The sequence below is a fragment of the Sceloporus undulatus genome, chromosome 1 (genome assembly GCF_019175285.1).
Source record: "Sceloporus undulatus isolate JIND9_A2432 ecotype Alabama chromosome 1, SceUnd_v1.1, whole genome shotgun sequence".
Lineage (NCBI taxonomy): Eukaryota > Metazoa > Chordata > Lepidosauria > Squamata > Phrynosomatidae > Sceloporus > Sceloporus undulatus.
Window position 1 is genome coordinate 378,180,018 of NC_056522.1, and position 15,970 is coordinate 378,195,987.

Consider the following 15,970-nt stretch of genomic DNA (forward strand, 5'->3'; position numbering starts at 1 on the left):
TGCAGAAATCATCGAATTTGAGACTGCTTCAGCTGCCCTGGCTCAGTGCTTGAGAAGTCCTGGAACTGTAGTTTTGTGAGACATTTTGCTTTTTTGGTGAGAGGGCTCTGGTGCTACAATAAACTACAATTCCCAGGATTCCCAAGCACTGAGCCAGGACAGTTAAAGCAGTCTCAAACTGGATTATTTCTGCAGTGTGTTTTGGATTCTCATTGACAAAACAGAGGATTGTTCCATGCTGTGTGAAGTTGCAACAGCCTTCAGGAGTGTGACACACGCCAAGATGCAAGGACCGGGCCTCTTCCTTCCTTCTTCATTCCTGGAAAGAAACATCAAGAGGAGAGAGATTTCTCTTTCTGTTTCAAATATCTGCCCATAAATAGCCATTCCTGCCTCCTTAGGCTCCAACAGTCCAGGAGGTGAATCACGACGCTCTCCAAACATTGTGGTTCTTGTTACGACACGCCTTCAAGTCAAATCTGTCTTACAGTGACTCTGTCCTAGGAGTTTCTTGGCAGGGTTTGCCAAAGGGAAAACTGTCTTCCTCTGAGGCTGAGACAGTGTGACTTGCCCAAGGTCACCCAGTGGGTTTCTATGGCTGAGTAGATGTGATCTCATAGCCCCTTGAACAGTAGCAACAATGGCATCTCCAGCTTGGATAAATGACTTTTCTGGCTTGCAAAGCACCTTGGCTCCCAATCTAAATGAATTGAATAATAATAAATGAAGAAGGAGGAGAATGAGAAGTGGGTCTAGGCTTGTAACTTTAGCCAAGTGCAGACATGTTACAAGCCTGCAACCACTTGTCCTTCTCCTCCGTCTTAATTTATTATTATTATTCAATTCATTTCGATCTTACCTTGAAAAAAAATGCACTAGCTGGGGGATTCTGGGAACTGCTGTCCCAAAAGATCATTTCTCTGCAGCTTCTCCAGCCAATCCAGCCCCAGCTTGCAAAAAGGTTCCTTTTTGGATGATACTCCCAGGTTTCTCCAGCTAGTGGGACCACTCTCCAGGTTGCAAAAAATAAAAAGAAGTACAAGGGAGGGGATTCTGGGAGCTGCAGTGCAAAAAAGTAATTTCACTGCAGCTTCCAGAATCCCCCAACCAATCCACCCCCAGCTTGCAAAAAGGTCCATTTTTGGATGACACTTCCTTTTATTACTGAATGACAAGCTTCCTTCTACCTATACTGGGCAGAGGATTCTGGGAATTAGAGTCCAAAAAGGTCATGTCTCTGCAGCTTCTCCAGCCAACCCACCCCCATCTTGCTAAAAGTTCCTTTTGGGATGACAACTCCCAGGCTTCATTCTCAAGCTTGCAAACTCATGCACTAGCCAGGGGCTTCTGGGAGCTGCATTCCAAAAATGTCATGTCTCTGCAGCCAACATAGCCCCAGCTTGCAAAAAGTCCCTTTTGGGATGACATTACTGAATGCCAAACTTCCTTCTAACTGTGCTGCACAGAGAATTCTGGGAGTTAGAGTCCAAGTAGGTCATTTCTCTACAGCTTCTCTCCAGCCAACCCACCCTCAGCTTGGAAAAAGTCCCTTTTGGGATGACACCTCCCAGGCTTCATCCTCCAGCTTGCAAAAACATGCTCAAGGTACGGGATGATGGGACCTACAATCCAAAAAGGTGATTTCTCTACAGCTTCTCCATCCAACCCACTCTCAGCTTGGAAAAAGTTCCTCTGGGGATGACACCTCCCAGGTTTCATCCTCCAGCTTGCCAAAAACATATAAATAATGCACTAGGTAGGGGATGCTGGGACCTACAATCCCAAAAGGGTCATGTCCCTGCAACTTCTCCAGCCAACCTAGTTCCAGCTTGCTCAAAATTCCTTTTGGGATGACACTTCCTAGGCTTCATCCTCCAGCTTGCAAAAAAAAACATGCACTAGGTAGGGGATTCTGGGAGCTGCAGTCCAAAAAAAAGCATTTCCCTATAGCGTGTCCAGCCAACATAGCTTGCAAAAAGTCCCATTTGGGATGACAGCTCCCACCATTCCTCTGGTTAATAGGGTCACTCTCCAGCTTGCAAAGCCCCAGGTGGGGGAGTGTGGGAGCTGCAGTCCAAGGCATGCAAGCCTGCAAAGCCTGCCTTGTCCCATCCCGGGCCTTGGGGGCGGGCCTTGGAGGCTGAGGGACACCCGCCCTGGCGAATGGCAGCCCTATAAAGCCAGGAGGGCGGGCGGGTGGCCTTTTTTTCCGGGGCTGGTCCGAAGAAAGGGGCCTTTGCGCAGCCAAGCGAAGGAAGAAGGCCAGCAAGCGAGGAAGGAAGGAAGAGGATCCAGCGCCAGAGGTAGCTCCCTGCTGGGGATGAGGGGCTAGGGCTGCATCCGCACTGGAGAAATAACCCGGTTTGGCACTGCGTTAACTTTCCTGGCTCAAGGCTATGGAATTCTGGGAGGTGGAGTTTGTTGTGGGGCCCAGAGCGCTCTGTTGCCACAACAAACTCCAACTCCCAGAATTCCATAGCCTTGAGCCAGAAAAGAGTTAAAGCGCTGCCAAACCCACTTTGAGCCCGCTTTAGCTGCTATGGAGTTCTGGGATGCATACTTTTCTAAGGGAGGGGATTTGTAGTTTGGGGGCAGCTCGGCCTCTCAGAGAGAGCTCGGATGCTTCTTTGTGGCTACTTTGTTGCGCGCCTCTGGCTCGTTTCCAACTCGTTGGGATCTGTAGTTTTCCAAGGTCCCTCGCTTCCTCTTGGTGGCCTTGAAGTCTTTGTTTGACTTATAAAACTACAACTTTCTTCGGAGAGTGTGTGTGTGTGTGTGTGTGTGTGTTTGGCCATGCTGCCCTCTTCTGAGGCAGAGACAGTGTAAAGCTGCATCCACACTGCAGAAATGATCCGGTTTGACGCCGCCTTAAACTGCCCTGGCTCAGTGCTATGGGATCCTGGGATGTGTAGTTTGCTGTGGCACCAGAACTCTCTGACAGAGGAGGCCAAATGTCTCACCAAAGTACAAAACCCCCAGGATTCCATAGCATTGGCAAACCTCCTCTGAGGAAATCTCAGGAGAGGTCTTCCATGGGTCAGAAATGACTTGAAGGCACACAAGAACAACAAACCAGTCTTGCTCGGCAGAGAAGGAAAAAAGGACTGTTGCAAAACTACAGATCCCAGGATCCCATGGGCTGGAGCAGCTGCACCCTTGTTTCCATTCCTGTGAAGCGGTGCTTCCTTGGGGCTTTGGTTGGCCTTAAGCCCTAACAGAATCTCATGGGAAAGGAAATCTAAGTGCTAGGCCCTGTTAAAGTAGACCTATTTAATCAGTGGGATTTATTTAAGTGTCGATTTATGTAACTAAGTACAATGACATTGCTGCTCAGCCATGGAATGAATTCCTAGAAGTGTGGATTTCCTCTTAACTGGAGCCTTGAAGCATCAGTGAGATGGATGCCTCTCAGGGTTGGATTGGATGACCTTTGAGGGGACCCTTTCTTCTCTTTGGTACTTGAGTCTGGATTCAGGGGGTCTTGCTTGAATCAGGACCAACAACTGGATTTTGCTTATGGGTTGCAGAGTTGCAATGTCATGCAGGAAGTCCCTTTCAACTCACTGGAAAGTTCTTGTGTGCTTTCAAGTTGTATTCAACTTATAGCAAACCTATCCTGGGGTTTTCTTGGCAAGATTCTTCAGAGGAGGGTGGCATTGCCATCCTCTGAGGCTGAGAGAGTGGGACTTGTCCAGGGTCACCTGGTGGGTTTACATGGCCGAGTCAGGATTCAAATCCTGGCCTCCAAGTCTCCAAATCCAACACCCAGATCCTTACACCAGCTCTACATTACACCAACAGTTTGCAAAACCTGAGCAGAACAGGGTGACTTGGAGGTCTCTCCTACATACGGTCGCTATAAGTCAAAGTCGCACTTTCTCAGCCTCAGGGTAAGGCAATGGCAAACGACCCTCTACAGTAAACTTAGTTTGGTGGACCACCCGACAGGGGTGTTGTTTGGCCCACTTTGTGACATTTCACACCTGGTTCCTAGCCCTGGCTTTGCTCTGGTTCCACAATGGACTACGATTCCCAGAATCCCATCGCATGGAGCTATGGCAGTCAAAGGGGTGCCAAACTGGATTATTTCTGCAGTGGGGATGCAATCCATGCCTCAGGTAAATCTTGCAGGGTAGCATTTGCAGGTTCAGGCAATACAAAAACCCATTCAAGCCCAGCTGAAGTCATTGGAGAAGAAGGCAAGGTTCACTAACCCAAGGCTGGGAACCAGGTGCGAAATGTGACAAAGTGGGGCAAATGACACCAGACCAAGTTTACTCAGAAGTAAGTTTGCATGGTATATAATGGAGAGAGAAAAGCAGGAGAGAATTTTCCAATGAACTATTCCTCTGGTTCCTAAATTTCAGTCTCTGAAAACCTCACTGGAGCATTTAGGAAAATGGTTTCCACTATCTAAAGAAAAGTCGCAGTTCTGGGGAAGCCACCTTGAATCCCATTTTGGAAGAAAGGCAGGATATAAGCAAGCAAAGAAGTCAGTAAAATAAATCCAATGAATAAACAAAATGGAATTGTAAGTGTGAACTCTTTTCAGCCTCTCACTTTCTGCCAAAGGAATATTTCATTTGGAGAGACATAATTCTTACTTGGGAGGCAATGCCGCCTTCTTGTTGCTGCCCCCTTGCCCACAGTCAAAACTATAGATCCCACCACTTGGAAATGTTTGTCCTTTTCTTGTTTATGTTGTGATCATGTTCAGAGACAGCAGAAGATTCAGAGAGATGTGATGGGGAATGAAAAGAGTAGGTTTGGACCCAGTTGGCATCTTGCGGACGTTGGCCCAGGGGAGAAAAGGAAAAGGAGGAGAAAGGCGTGTTCCACCCTGCGTTGTGTTTTTATTTTAAAGCACATACTGGTCTTGTGCAATAGACAAAAAGGCAGGCCCCAGGAAGGAGGAAACGGCCGGGCTTAAATCAGCGGAAGCAATTGAGACCGAGAGAAAAATTAAAACTTGAATGCAAGCCTGAAATAACTCCTCCTCCTCCTCCTCAATTTATTATTATTCGTTTAATAAAAATTGCCTTTTCCCCAAATTGGGAGTCAAGGTGGTTTGCAAGCTGAAATTATTGTAATAATAATAATAATAATAATAATGATAATAATGTTTATTATTGTTGCTGTGGTTGTGTGGCTTCAAGTTGTTTCTGGAGGCAAACCTGTCCTGGGGCTTTCTTGGCAACATTTGTTCAGAAGCAGTTTGACATGGCCTTCCCCTGAGGCTGAGAGAGAGTGACTTGCCCAAGGACACCCAGCGGGTTTCATAGCCAAGCTGGGAATCGAACTCTGGTCTCTGGAGTTGTAGTCCAACCCTCAAACCACGATGCCACCCTGGCTCATGGCTGCATCTACATTGCAGAAACAATGCAGTTTGACACCACTTTAACTGCCATGGCTCAATGCTATTAAATTCTGGGATTTGCAGTTTTGTGAGACATTTAGCCTTCTCTCTCAAAGGGCTCTAGTGCCACAGCAAACTACTCATCCCAGACTTCTATAGCATGGCACCATGGCAGTTCAAGCAACGTCAAACTGCAGTGCAGATGCAGTCAATGTCTCTGAATCGGATCTAGAGCTTGTAGGTCTCTCCTTCATAAGGTCACCTTAAGCCAAAGTTGACATGATGGCAGTTAACAAAACTAAATCCTTTAAGTCACTTTCAGTTCTGTTGATAGTTTTAACTGTATTGCAGCTTTTGCAGTTTTGTTAGCAATGTAATTTTAAAAATATATATTTTTATTGATTTTCATCTGAAACATATTCTAACACATTTCTCTTTTACATATTTGTTCACATCATGATATTTTCAACTTCTTAAATGTCTTCAAATTATAGAGTGATACATCCTTCTAATATATATCTATATCTATATATAGTTCAGATTCTTCTACTGTATTGTCATAACATTGCAACATTTCCAATTGTATAAATCTTATCCATTGATCTTAAAGAGTACACTATTAATTATTTTGTATCTATATGTCTAAATATTTTGGCATGTTTTTTAAACATGGTTATCATTATATCATTTGGTGTGATTTTTAAATATGGTTATCATTCTATCAAAGCTTTCCCAAATCATTAATATTGGTTATTTCCTACCGATACTAACTATTAACAGTTTTCTTTTCTCTTCATCAACCTGGGACCATCTTTCTTTACAGTAGTTCATTATTATATCCCAATCGTCATCCTTTCATGCTTTATCCTTTAATAAAATTGTAAGTTTATCCATTTCAAGCTTATCTAAGGTTTTGTTTAGGCAGTCATCTATTGTCGGGATTTGGGTACTTTTTCGTGAAAGAGATTCTGGCATCTGTAACTATGTGGAGTATATGTTTTAGATGTTTCTTGAATATTAGCTGCCCAGAGTCCCAAGGCTGGGAAAAGGGCAGTATATAAACAGCACAGTGGTTTGAGTGTTGAACGATGACTCCAGAGACCAGGGTTCGATTCCCGCTGGGTGACCATGGGGCAAGTCACACACTCTCATCCTCGGGGAAAGGCAAGGGCAAACCTCCTCTGAACCAACCTGGCCAAGAAAATCCCATGATAGGTCTGCCAAAATGACTTGAGGGCACATAATACACAACACGCATAAATTAATGCAATAATCATACCTGCAGAACAAAACCCTTCCAGAACCTGGCCTGGCAAATAGACCTTTGGCTCTCCAAACTTTGCACATTCTTGGGACTTTTGGAGGCCAGCCTAAAAAAGGTGCTCAAACAGAGATTTCGCTTCTGTCGCCTGAGAAGGGTGGCATACATTTGCGTCTGTGCCTTTGACTTCAGCAGAGACAGAAATACCCAGTCTGTGGCTTGCCTGTTCTCTTAGAAAGTGGCAGTGCCTGGTTTGGCTCCCTTGGGTGCATCATTAAGGTTAAACCCTTCCATCGGCACCCAAGTTCTCCCTTTGTTCAATCAGCTCAGCCCCAAAGAAGAGAGCAGGAATGGAGGCCAGGGCTAGCTGGCTGTTGGAGGTCAGTGCCCACCTGGCAGCTTTGTTGTTGTCTGTACCAATTTGCTTGAAAGGCAGGTCAGAGAATAGGGACTCTGCTGAATGGGGCTACACTCCCTGTGAAATGGATCCTCCTGGACTCAGCTCTTGAGTCTGGATGCCCAGGTTTCTGCAGGAGTGCATTTGCAGAGTTCAAACTAGTGCACCAGCTGTGCCCATTCACCAAGATGTCAGATCTGGCTATGATGACACATGCCTCGATTACATTCCATTTGGACTTCTCTAATTCACCCTACGTGGGGCTGCCCTTGAAAACTGTTTAGAAACTTCATTGAGTTGAAAACGTTGCAGCTATAATGCATTTGCAGAGTTAAAACTAGTGTATCAGCTGTACCCATTCATCAAGATGTTAGATCTGGCTATGGTGGGATGCCTTAATTATATTCTGTTTGGACTACCATAACACACTGTATGTGGGGCTGCCCTTGGAGACTGTTCAGAAATTTCATTGGGTTCAAAACGCCGCAGTTAAAATGGGAACCAGGGCTAATTATGGGGAGCATAGAACTCCCTTGTTGAAACAGCTTCACCAAGCGCTCATCATGGTTGACCTTGTAGCATAGTTTCCAGGCACAGTTCAAAGCAAGGATTGCAACCTAGGGAGTCCTATACAGCATAGATCCAGACTTTCTGGAAGACCATATTTCCCCATATGAATCTGCCAGAAACACAGAATAGAATCATAGAACCCTAGAGTTGGAAGAGACCTCAGAGGCCATCCAGACTAACCCTATTCTGCCATGCAGGAAATCTCAATCAAAGCATCCCCGACAGATGGCCATCCAGACTCTTTTGAAAGACCTCCAATGAAGCAGACTACACTACACTCCAAGGAAGTGTGTTCCACAGTCAAACAGCCCTTACTGTCAAGACGTTCCTTCTAATGTTGAGCTGGAATCTCTTTTCTTGGAGCTTGCATCCATTTCTCTGGGTTCTAGTCTCTGGAGCAGCAAAAAACAAGCTTGCTCCCTCCTCAGTGACATCCCTTCAAATATTTAAACAGGGCTATCATATCACCTCTTAATCTTCTTTTCTCCAGGCTAAACATCCCCAGCTCCCTGAGTCGTTCCTCATAGGACAAGGTTTCCAGACCCTTCACCATTTTAGTCGCCCTCCTTTGGACATGCTCCAGTTTCTCAATGTCCTTTTTGAATTGTGGTGCCTGACCAGAGCAGAATACAATGGCACTATTACTTTTCTTGATCTAGACACTTTTATTGATGCAGCCTAAAATTGCATTGGCCTTTTTAGCTGCCGCATTGCGATGTTGACTCATGTTCAACTTGTGGTCTACTTGGACTCCTAGATCCCTTTCACATGTAGTCTCTTTCAGCCAGGTGTTGCCCATCGTATATCTGTGCATTTCATTTTTCTGCCCTAAGTGCAATACCTTACATTTCTCTGTGTTGAATTTTATTTTGTTAGCTTTGGCCCAGCTTTCTAGTCTATTCAGGTCATTCTGAAGTTTGATCCTGTCCTCTGGAGTATTAGCTACTCCTCCTAATTTGGTGTCATCTGCAAATTTGATAAGTATGCTCCCAATTCTGTCATTGATAAAGATGTTGAATAGCAGAGTCCTAAGATCTTCAGGGAAAGGCTTTTTCTCATTCCCACCAACATCACAGTTTCTTTGGGTGAGAACACAAGAGAAGGCCTTCTTGGTGGCTGCTCCCAACCCTAGGAACTCCCTTCCTTCTGCCAGCAGACAAAGATTTTTTTGTTCAAGCAGGCTTTAATGGTTAACCAGGAAAGGCTTTTATTTATTTGTGCATGTTACTTGTTTTTAAATAAGGTATTTGATGTGTAATTCAGACTTTAATGCTGTGTAAATTCAGATTTTAAGGGTTTTTTTTTGGGGGGGGGGGGTTGTTCAGGCTATGTGGCTGTGTCCATGAAGGTTTTCCAGAACAGGTCCACATAGTCTGAAAAACCCACAAAAAAACCTATGGACTCCAGCCGTGAAAGCCCTCAACTTCACATCAGATTTTATGGTTTGTACATAATTTTAACACATTTTACATTTTAATGCATAACTGTTTTAATTGGTTTTTAAATTTTGTATTTATACATTATAATGCTTTTCACTGTTTTCAAATTGAATTGTTTTAAGTTTGCTGCTTGCCGCATTGAGTCTCTATAATTGGAGAAAGGTGGGATATAACTAAATAACATCATGATGATGATGATGATGATGATGATGATGATGATGATGATGATATGGGGAATTTTAATTGTTTTTTAAAAAAATTATTGTAAATAAGTCTAATCTAATGTTTTTGGAAGCTGCCTTGGATCCCATCTTGGGGGAAAGGAAACATATAACTGATGATGATGATGATGATGATGATGAAAGTAATAATGTTGTTGATGATGATAGAAAGGCAGTGTGGTGTAGTGGTATACAACTGGAAATCAGGGTTTGATTCCCAGCTTGGCCATGAAACCCACTGGGTGACCTTGGACAAGTCACATTCTCTCAGCCTCAGGGGAAGGCAGTGGCAAACCTCCTCTGAACCAATCTGGCCAAGAAAACTCCATGATAATTTGCCTTAGGGTTGCCATAACTTGGAAACCACTGGAAGGCACACAACAACAACAACAACAATAATAATAGGGTCTCCCTGGTGTTTTTCTCTCCAGCCTCTGCAGCCATGTCTCGCCCTCTAACCGACCAGGAGAAGCGTAAGCAGATCAGCATTCGTGGCATCGTGGGTGTAGAGAACGTGGCAGAGCTGAAGAAGGGCTTCAACCGGCACCTCCACTTCACCCTGGTCAAGGACCGCAATGTGGCCACCACGCGTGACTACTATTTCGCCTTGGCACACACCGTGCGCGATCACCTGGTGGGCCGGTGGATTCGCACCCAGCAGTACTACTATGAGAAGGACCCCAAGGTGAGAATGCACAGAAAAGGGAGGCCAGGATGGAGGCAAGGGGGTTGTCTGGATGAGATGATGATGATGATGATGATGATGATGTTCTTTGCCTGCCAGCCTCCTGCAGAAGAGAGTTCCAAAGGCCGGGAGCAGCCACCAAGGCGGCTTTCTCTCATGCCCTCACCGATTGAGCCAGTGATTATTATTATTATTATTAGTTCTTTGTGGGTTTTTTGGGCTCTGTGGCTATGTTCGAGAAGAGTTTATTCCTGACGTTTCGCCAGCATCTGTGGCTGGCATCTGCACAATAATACAAATACAAATGAATATATACAAATAATATTTATTTGTATCCTGCTTTCCCCCCAAAACTGGGACTAGGCACATGCCTTAAAAGAATAAAAGACCATTTTTAAAAAAAGGGTTTAAAACAGTAGCACCACCACTCCTATTTGTAATCTTTGTGAACGTGTGACATTTTGGGGTGTGTGGATGCCAGACTGTTTCCCGCAACTGGGCAAGTTTTGGAGTTGCACAGATTCTCTCATTCGGCACAATGAATTATTCTGTGGGACTCTTCCATACTCTGCAAACATATTCTGTGTTCTGTGTTAGTTCTGTGTGTCTTGTTCTGTTTAAGATTTGGAGTTTAGTTCATGGGGTGAAAAGGGCGATGGGGAGTGGAGTGGGGTGGAGGTACACACAATGGCTGGTGGTTGCAGAATCCAAGGTAGATGTTTGTTTTGCTCCTTGCTAGGTTTGAGTAACACAAAAGGGGTACACCCAGTTGTGAACTGTAAGTAGGCAAATAAAAGCACTTATTTTCACAGTGTAGAATTACTAGGTTGGAGCATTTGCAGAGCTAAAAAAATCCTTTTTTAAAAATATCAACTCCCAGAAGTCCATGGTGGATGGGGGTTTCTGAGAGGGGGTTGTCCCAAAAGGAAACTTAGTGTTGGGCATTTGTTGTCACTCATTTTTTGTATGGCCACCAGCTTAGGTGGCTTTAAAATGGGATAGATTGTGGTGGGAAAGTATTTCAGTGGCTACAGAGCCAGTGTGGCGTGATGGCTTGAGTGTTGGACTATGATTCTGCAGACCAGGGTTCGATTCCCTGCTCAGTCATAAAACCCACTGGGTGACCTTAGATGAGTCACATTCTCTCAGCCTCAGGGGAAGGCAATGACAAACCTTCTCTGAACAAATTTTGCCAAGAAAACCCCATTATAGGTTCATCTTAGGTTCATCATAAATTGTAAATGACTTGAAGGCACACAACAATAACTTCAAGTTGACTCCAATTTGTGGTGATCCTATTGGAGGACTTTCTGGACAAGATTTATTCAGAGGAGGCTGAGAGAGTGTGACTTGCTCAAGCTCACCCAGTGGCAATGGCAAACCCCCTCTGAACCAATTTTGCCAAGAAAACCCTGTGATAGGGTTGCCATAAAATGGAAACGACTTCAAGGCAGACAACAACAACAAGCAAGCTAACCTCAGTGTTTGAAGGCAGATATTTTTGGGCTTGGGGGGGGGGGAGGTAAAAAATCACCCAAATAACCAGTTTGAAAAATCGAACTAGATGTTCTTTGGAGGCCTTTTGACAGCTTCAGAGGCTGTACAAGTGGGATTCATGGGCACCACATGGCCTTATGAGCTGTACTTTCCCCACCCCTGATTTAAGTACTCAAAGGACCTAGAAATGTTGGGGTTAAGCAGTACATGCATATAAAAACATACATGCATACAAATATATACATATAAAAACACACATGCAGATAAAACATACAGATAAATATATGTATGCATATCAATACATGCATATAAAAACATACATGCATATGAAAACATGTATGCATATGAAAACATGTATGCATATGAAAACATGTATATTAAAAATTTGCATGTATATAATGCATATGAAAACATACATGCATATAAAACATGCGTGCATATAAATACATGCATATAAAAAGTGCTCTTGGGCCCAGATCCTATTTGCTACTCCCAACGCAGCTACTAAAACCTTTGAATCCTTGAGTTTGTCTTGATGGTTCTACTTGAGTTGGGAACTAAGAATAAAACTAAGACCCCTGATTTCGTCTTGGCAATGGGGAACGGGTTGATGGGGGTCCAAGGAGAAAAATCAGGTTGGGATGATGGTGCCAGTTCTGCAGGCTGGCTGAAGGAGATCTGTAAGGTCCTAGGAGCCCTTCCATGTTGTCATTGGGCATTACTCCCTTCCGGTGAGGAGCATAGTGTTCCTGGAGGGACTGGGGTGGAGACTGTGGCTCCCTGCCAGGATAAGGCCCAAGATCAGGGTGTTCTGCTGGAAATGCCCCAGGGGTGTCACTGGTTCAGCATGTCCCTTTTCCAGGGTTTCTACTAAATACAGGGAGAACGCTGGTGAGAGTTTTGTACCATCCAGTTGTAGGGAGCTTATTGTATGCTCTGGTTTTTAAAAGTCTACCATTCTTTTCCTTGTTGATTGACTAACTGATCCTTGATTTTATGCTTGTACAAAATACAGTCGAGGTAGCTTATAGGTAAGAGCCGGTCTGATGCAGTGGTTTAAGTGTTGGTTTGGGATTCTGAAAGGCCAGGGTTCAAATCCTTCCTTAGTCATGGAAACCCACAGGGTGACCTTGGGCAAGCCATAGTCTCTCAAGTGGAAAGCAAGGCAAGCATTTAAATGAGTCTTGCCAAGAAAATTGCTTAAGTCATTCCCAGTTGACTCAAAGGAACTCACCAACATCAGGTTTATGGTTAGAACTCAAAATGTTGTAGTTTTGGTGTGGTCCTGTACAGCATTCCAGCTGCCTCTCCCTTTGGTTTTGCTTCCTTACCTGAAAGTTGGGCAGCATTCTGCCCCCATTGAATCTTAGCCTCGATTCCCATTACCCTTTAAACCACATTGCAAATCAGTTTGAACCAGTTCAAATGACCCTGGTTTCCAATTGAATCGATTCGTTGAAGCAATTCGGAGAGGGGGGCCACGCGCTAGACCCATTTAACCTGCATCTTTTTGACGTTAGTGTTTTCTGTGCCTTTTTGGATAAATCAATTCTGCACAAGTGTGAACCAGATGCAGATTGGAGTCCATTTAAATTTGCCTCTCGGCCAGCTGGAACAGGTCCATTTTGAACCAATTCATTTGTGAATGTGGACCACATGTGGGTTATTTTACAGGGGGAAAATGCATTTGGGGCAAATGTAGTGGGAACCATGCTCTGCTGTTGAGTTCGGATTGCCAATCGCCTTTTTTGTAAGTGGGAATGAGGCCTTAGAGTTACAGAATGCTAGAGTTGGAAGAGACCCCAAGGACCGTCCAATCCAACTCCCTTCTACCCTGCAGGAGACACAATCTGGATGACAGATGGCCATCCAGCCTCTGTTTCAAAACCTCCAAAGAAGCAGACTGCATCACACTCTGTAGCAATGCATTCCACCATTGAACACCTCTTACCATCCGGAAATGCTTCCTAATGTTTAGCAGGAATTGCATTTCCTGTCATTTGAAACCAGTGCCCAGTCTTTACTGGCCTTTGTCTGGGGTGTATGTGTGTGCTCCCCTTCTCCATTTGGATTTTTTTTGCTCAGCTGCGGTTAAAATATTTGCATGACTCCATTGACTCAGAGGTCATCCCTAGGGCATCTAAAAAAATTTTCTCAGTGTGAACTAAATGGGGCATAACCCACCTAACCCCAAGATCCTTCTCTACTGGTAGTGGGACACAGGCAGGAATGTGTGACTGCCTCTGTGTGTGTTCATGCACACAGTTTTTCACTCCCTTTCCACCCATGTGGGCCAGGCCATTGCATTACAGTGTATCGGAAGCAGCATCATGCAATTTCCAGTTAGCACTTTCAGCCAGGTTGGAGCCAAAACCAGGCTTGGGGAGTTGAAAGTGGGTGGGAAAGTTAAACCACCACATTTGCATGTTGTTTTCTAGCATTTGGGCCCAGAAAATTAAAGGAGTAAATGGAGATTTCCAAGGTGGGGTTCTTTCCCTGCCCCAACATAGACCTTGCAAAGGAAGAAGCTGGGTGGAAAGCCAGTTGCATTTCTCTCTGCTGACCCCACCCTCCATCTCACCAGCTTTAATAGGCATCACCTGCCATAGGTTAGGATTCAAGTCATCATCCTCCCTTCCCTTCTGAAAGAAGAAAATTTTCCATCATCGCCCCCAGACTGTGGAATGGCCTGCCGGATGAGATCCGTCTACTTACATCCTTAGACAGCTTTAAAAAGGCTGTTAAGACGGATCTCTTCCGGCAGGCCTTCCAAGAATAGAGAACCCGGCCTTAGAAGAATGTCTGGGAAAGATACTGCTGCTTCCACTGATTGTTTGCGGGTGTGATGCTGCTGACTTTTTGGTCAGTTTTTAACTTGTATGTTTGTTTGTGTATTTTTTGTTTTGTGCCTTTTTAAGGAGGGGAGGGTAGTAGGGATTTTATATGTTCTGTATTTTTAACTTTGTTAGCTGCCCCGATTGTTCTCAGAGGGGCGGGATACAAATAATTTATTATTATTATTATTATTATTATTATTATTATTATTAAAATGTCAAAGCCTGGTATACATTCCTTGGGAGGTTGCATCACAGCTTGGGTGCCAAAACTGATAAGGACCTGTCAAGTCTCATACACATCCATCACAGGTCAGACTGTAGGGGAACTGGGGGAGTGCCTTGCTTGTGAAATGCAAGGGTTTTTTGGCAGGACTGAAGAGGCCAGAAGCTGCAGCAGACCAAAGGCCTCTCCTGTATTTCATCTAATGGTCTGATCTCTTGGCCCCAGGCAGAACTCTCGCAGCTACATTCTGGATCCACCAGCATTCCCAAAACTGACTACTACTGCTACTACTACTACTACTACTCTTTCTTTCTTTCTTTCTTTCTTTCTTTCTTTCTTTCTTTCGTATGCCACTTTTCTTCCAGCTATACTAGGATGCTGGATCCCACATCCACCCACCCAGCTATAGGTTGTTGTCAGTGGGGCAAGAAGGCAGTCCTGGAGAAGCCTTTGATTGATCTGGCTAGTGATGGCACAGAATGCTGGATGAGAAAGGCCTTCAGTCTCTCCAGCTTCTGTACTAAAGCTGGCACCTAGATCAAACTCTTCTGTTCTAAAGATGGTAGCTACGTCAAGGAATGCTGTAGTGCAGGGGTTTCCAACCATTTTGACTCACAGAGCCCCTATTTCTATAGTGGAGCCCCTAAGAGGCCTACCATGTGTCTTATATGTTAATAGTGTTTAGAAGTATATATAAGAATATATTCTTATTCTTTAATTTTGTTTGATTTTTATTTCTTTCATTTTCCTGGAGCGGCCACAGAGCCCTATGGGATCCTCAGAGCACAGGCTGGGAACCCCTGCCCTAGTGCTTTAGTCAAAGAACGGGTAACCTCAGAAACATGATGGGCCCTGCAGTCCTCACTCCAGGGCAACTGTGACCTATCCCACTGTGTGGATTGATCATGGCTGGGCAGTAGAACCATGCTTTGCCTCCATACGGTCACGGGTTCAATCCTTGGCACCGCCAGTTTAAAAAAAGATTCTTGTATAATAGGGTCGGGGAAAAATAACCTCAGCCCTTGCTTGTTGGAGGAGACAATCCTGGAAAGCAAAAGGCAGCCGGGTCTAAATCAGCATAAAAGAGCTGATAGTCTTCCTTGAATTGGATTGACTTAATGAACTGTCTCCTAGTCAGTTTTTGACTGTTAACAGCCTTTAATGGAGCTTTAGCTGGGTAGATTAAGGAGTAATCCCTTTTGTGACATCAGTCAGAAGCTCTATTGGAGGTGAGGCAGACGGGCACCCCGTGGAGAGCTTCACCCCTAATCCTTCCTCTGTCAAAAAGTTCATTTCTTCTGGAAGTCTTCCATGTCAGAGCATTGTTCTTCTTCTCCCACCTCTGCCCTTTGTATATTAAGGGAACTGGGATATTTGGGAGCTTTTGGTCCCATCAGATGGAAGCAAGAGGAGGCTTTGAATTGGGTTCCAGTACTCAGGACAGGAGGCCACTGTTAAAACTTAATATGGAGAAACAGAATGGT

The 15,970-nt window shown here is 44.6% G+C and overlaps 1 protein-coding gene across 1 annotated transcript in view; it reads left to right on the forward strand.

Annotated features, from left to right (window-relative positions):
• The first annotated feature begins 2,165 nt into the window (after window positions 1-2,165).
• The window catches only part of LOC121927249 (glycogen phosphorylase, liver form-like), a 74,754-nt gene continuing 60,949 nt past the window's right edge, over window positions 2,166-15,970 (forward strand). The window contains exons 1-2 of the mRNA XM_042460952.1: window positions 2,166-2,303; window positions 9,676-9,929. Coding sequence (XP_042316886.1) covers window positions 9,687-9,929 — 243 coding nt within the window. The 5' untranslated portion in view covers window positions 2,166-2,303; window positions 9,676-9,686. The remainder of the gene's footprint in view (window positions 2,304-9,675; window positions 9,930-15,970) is intronic.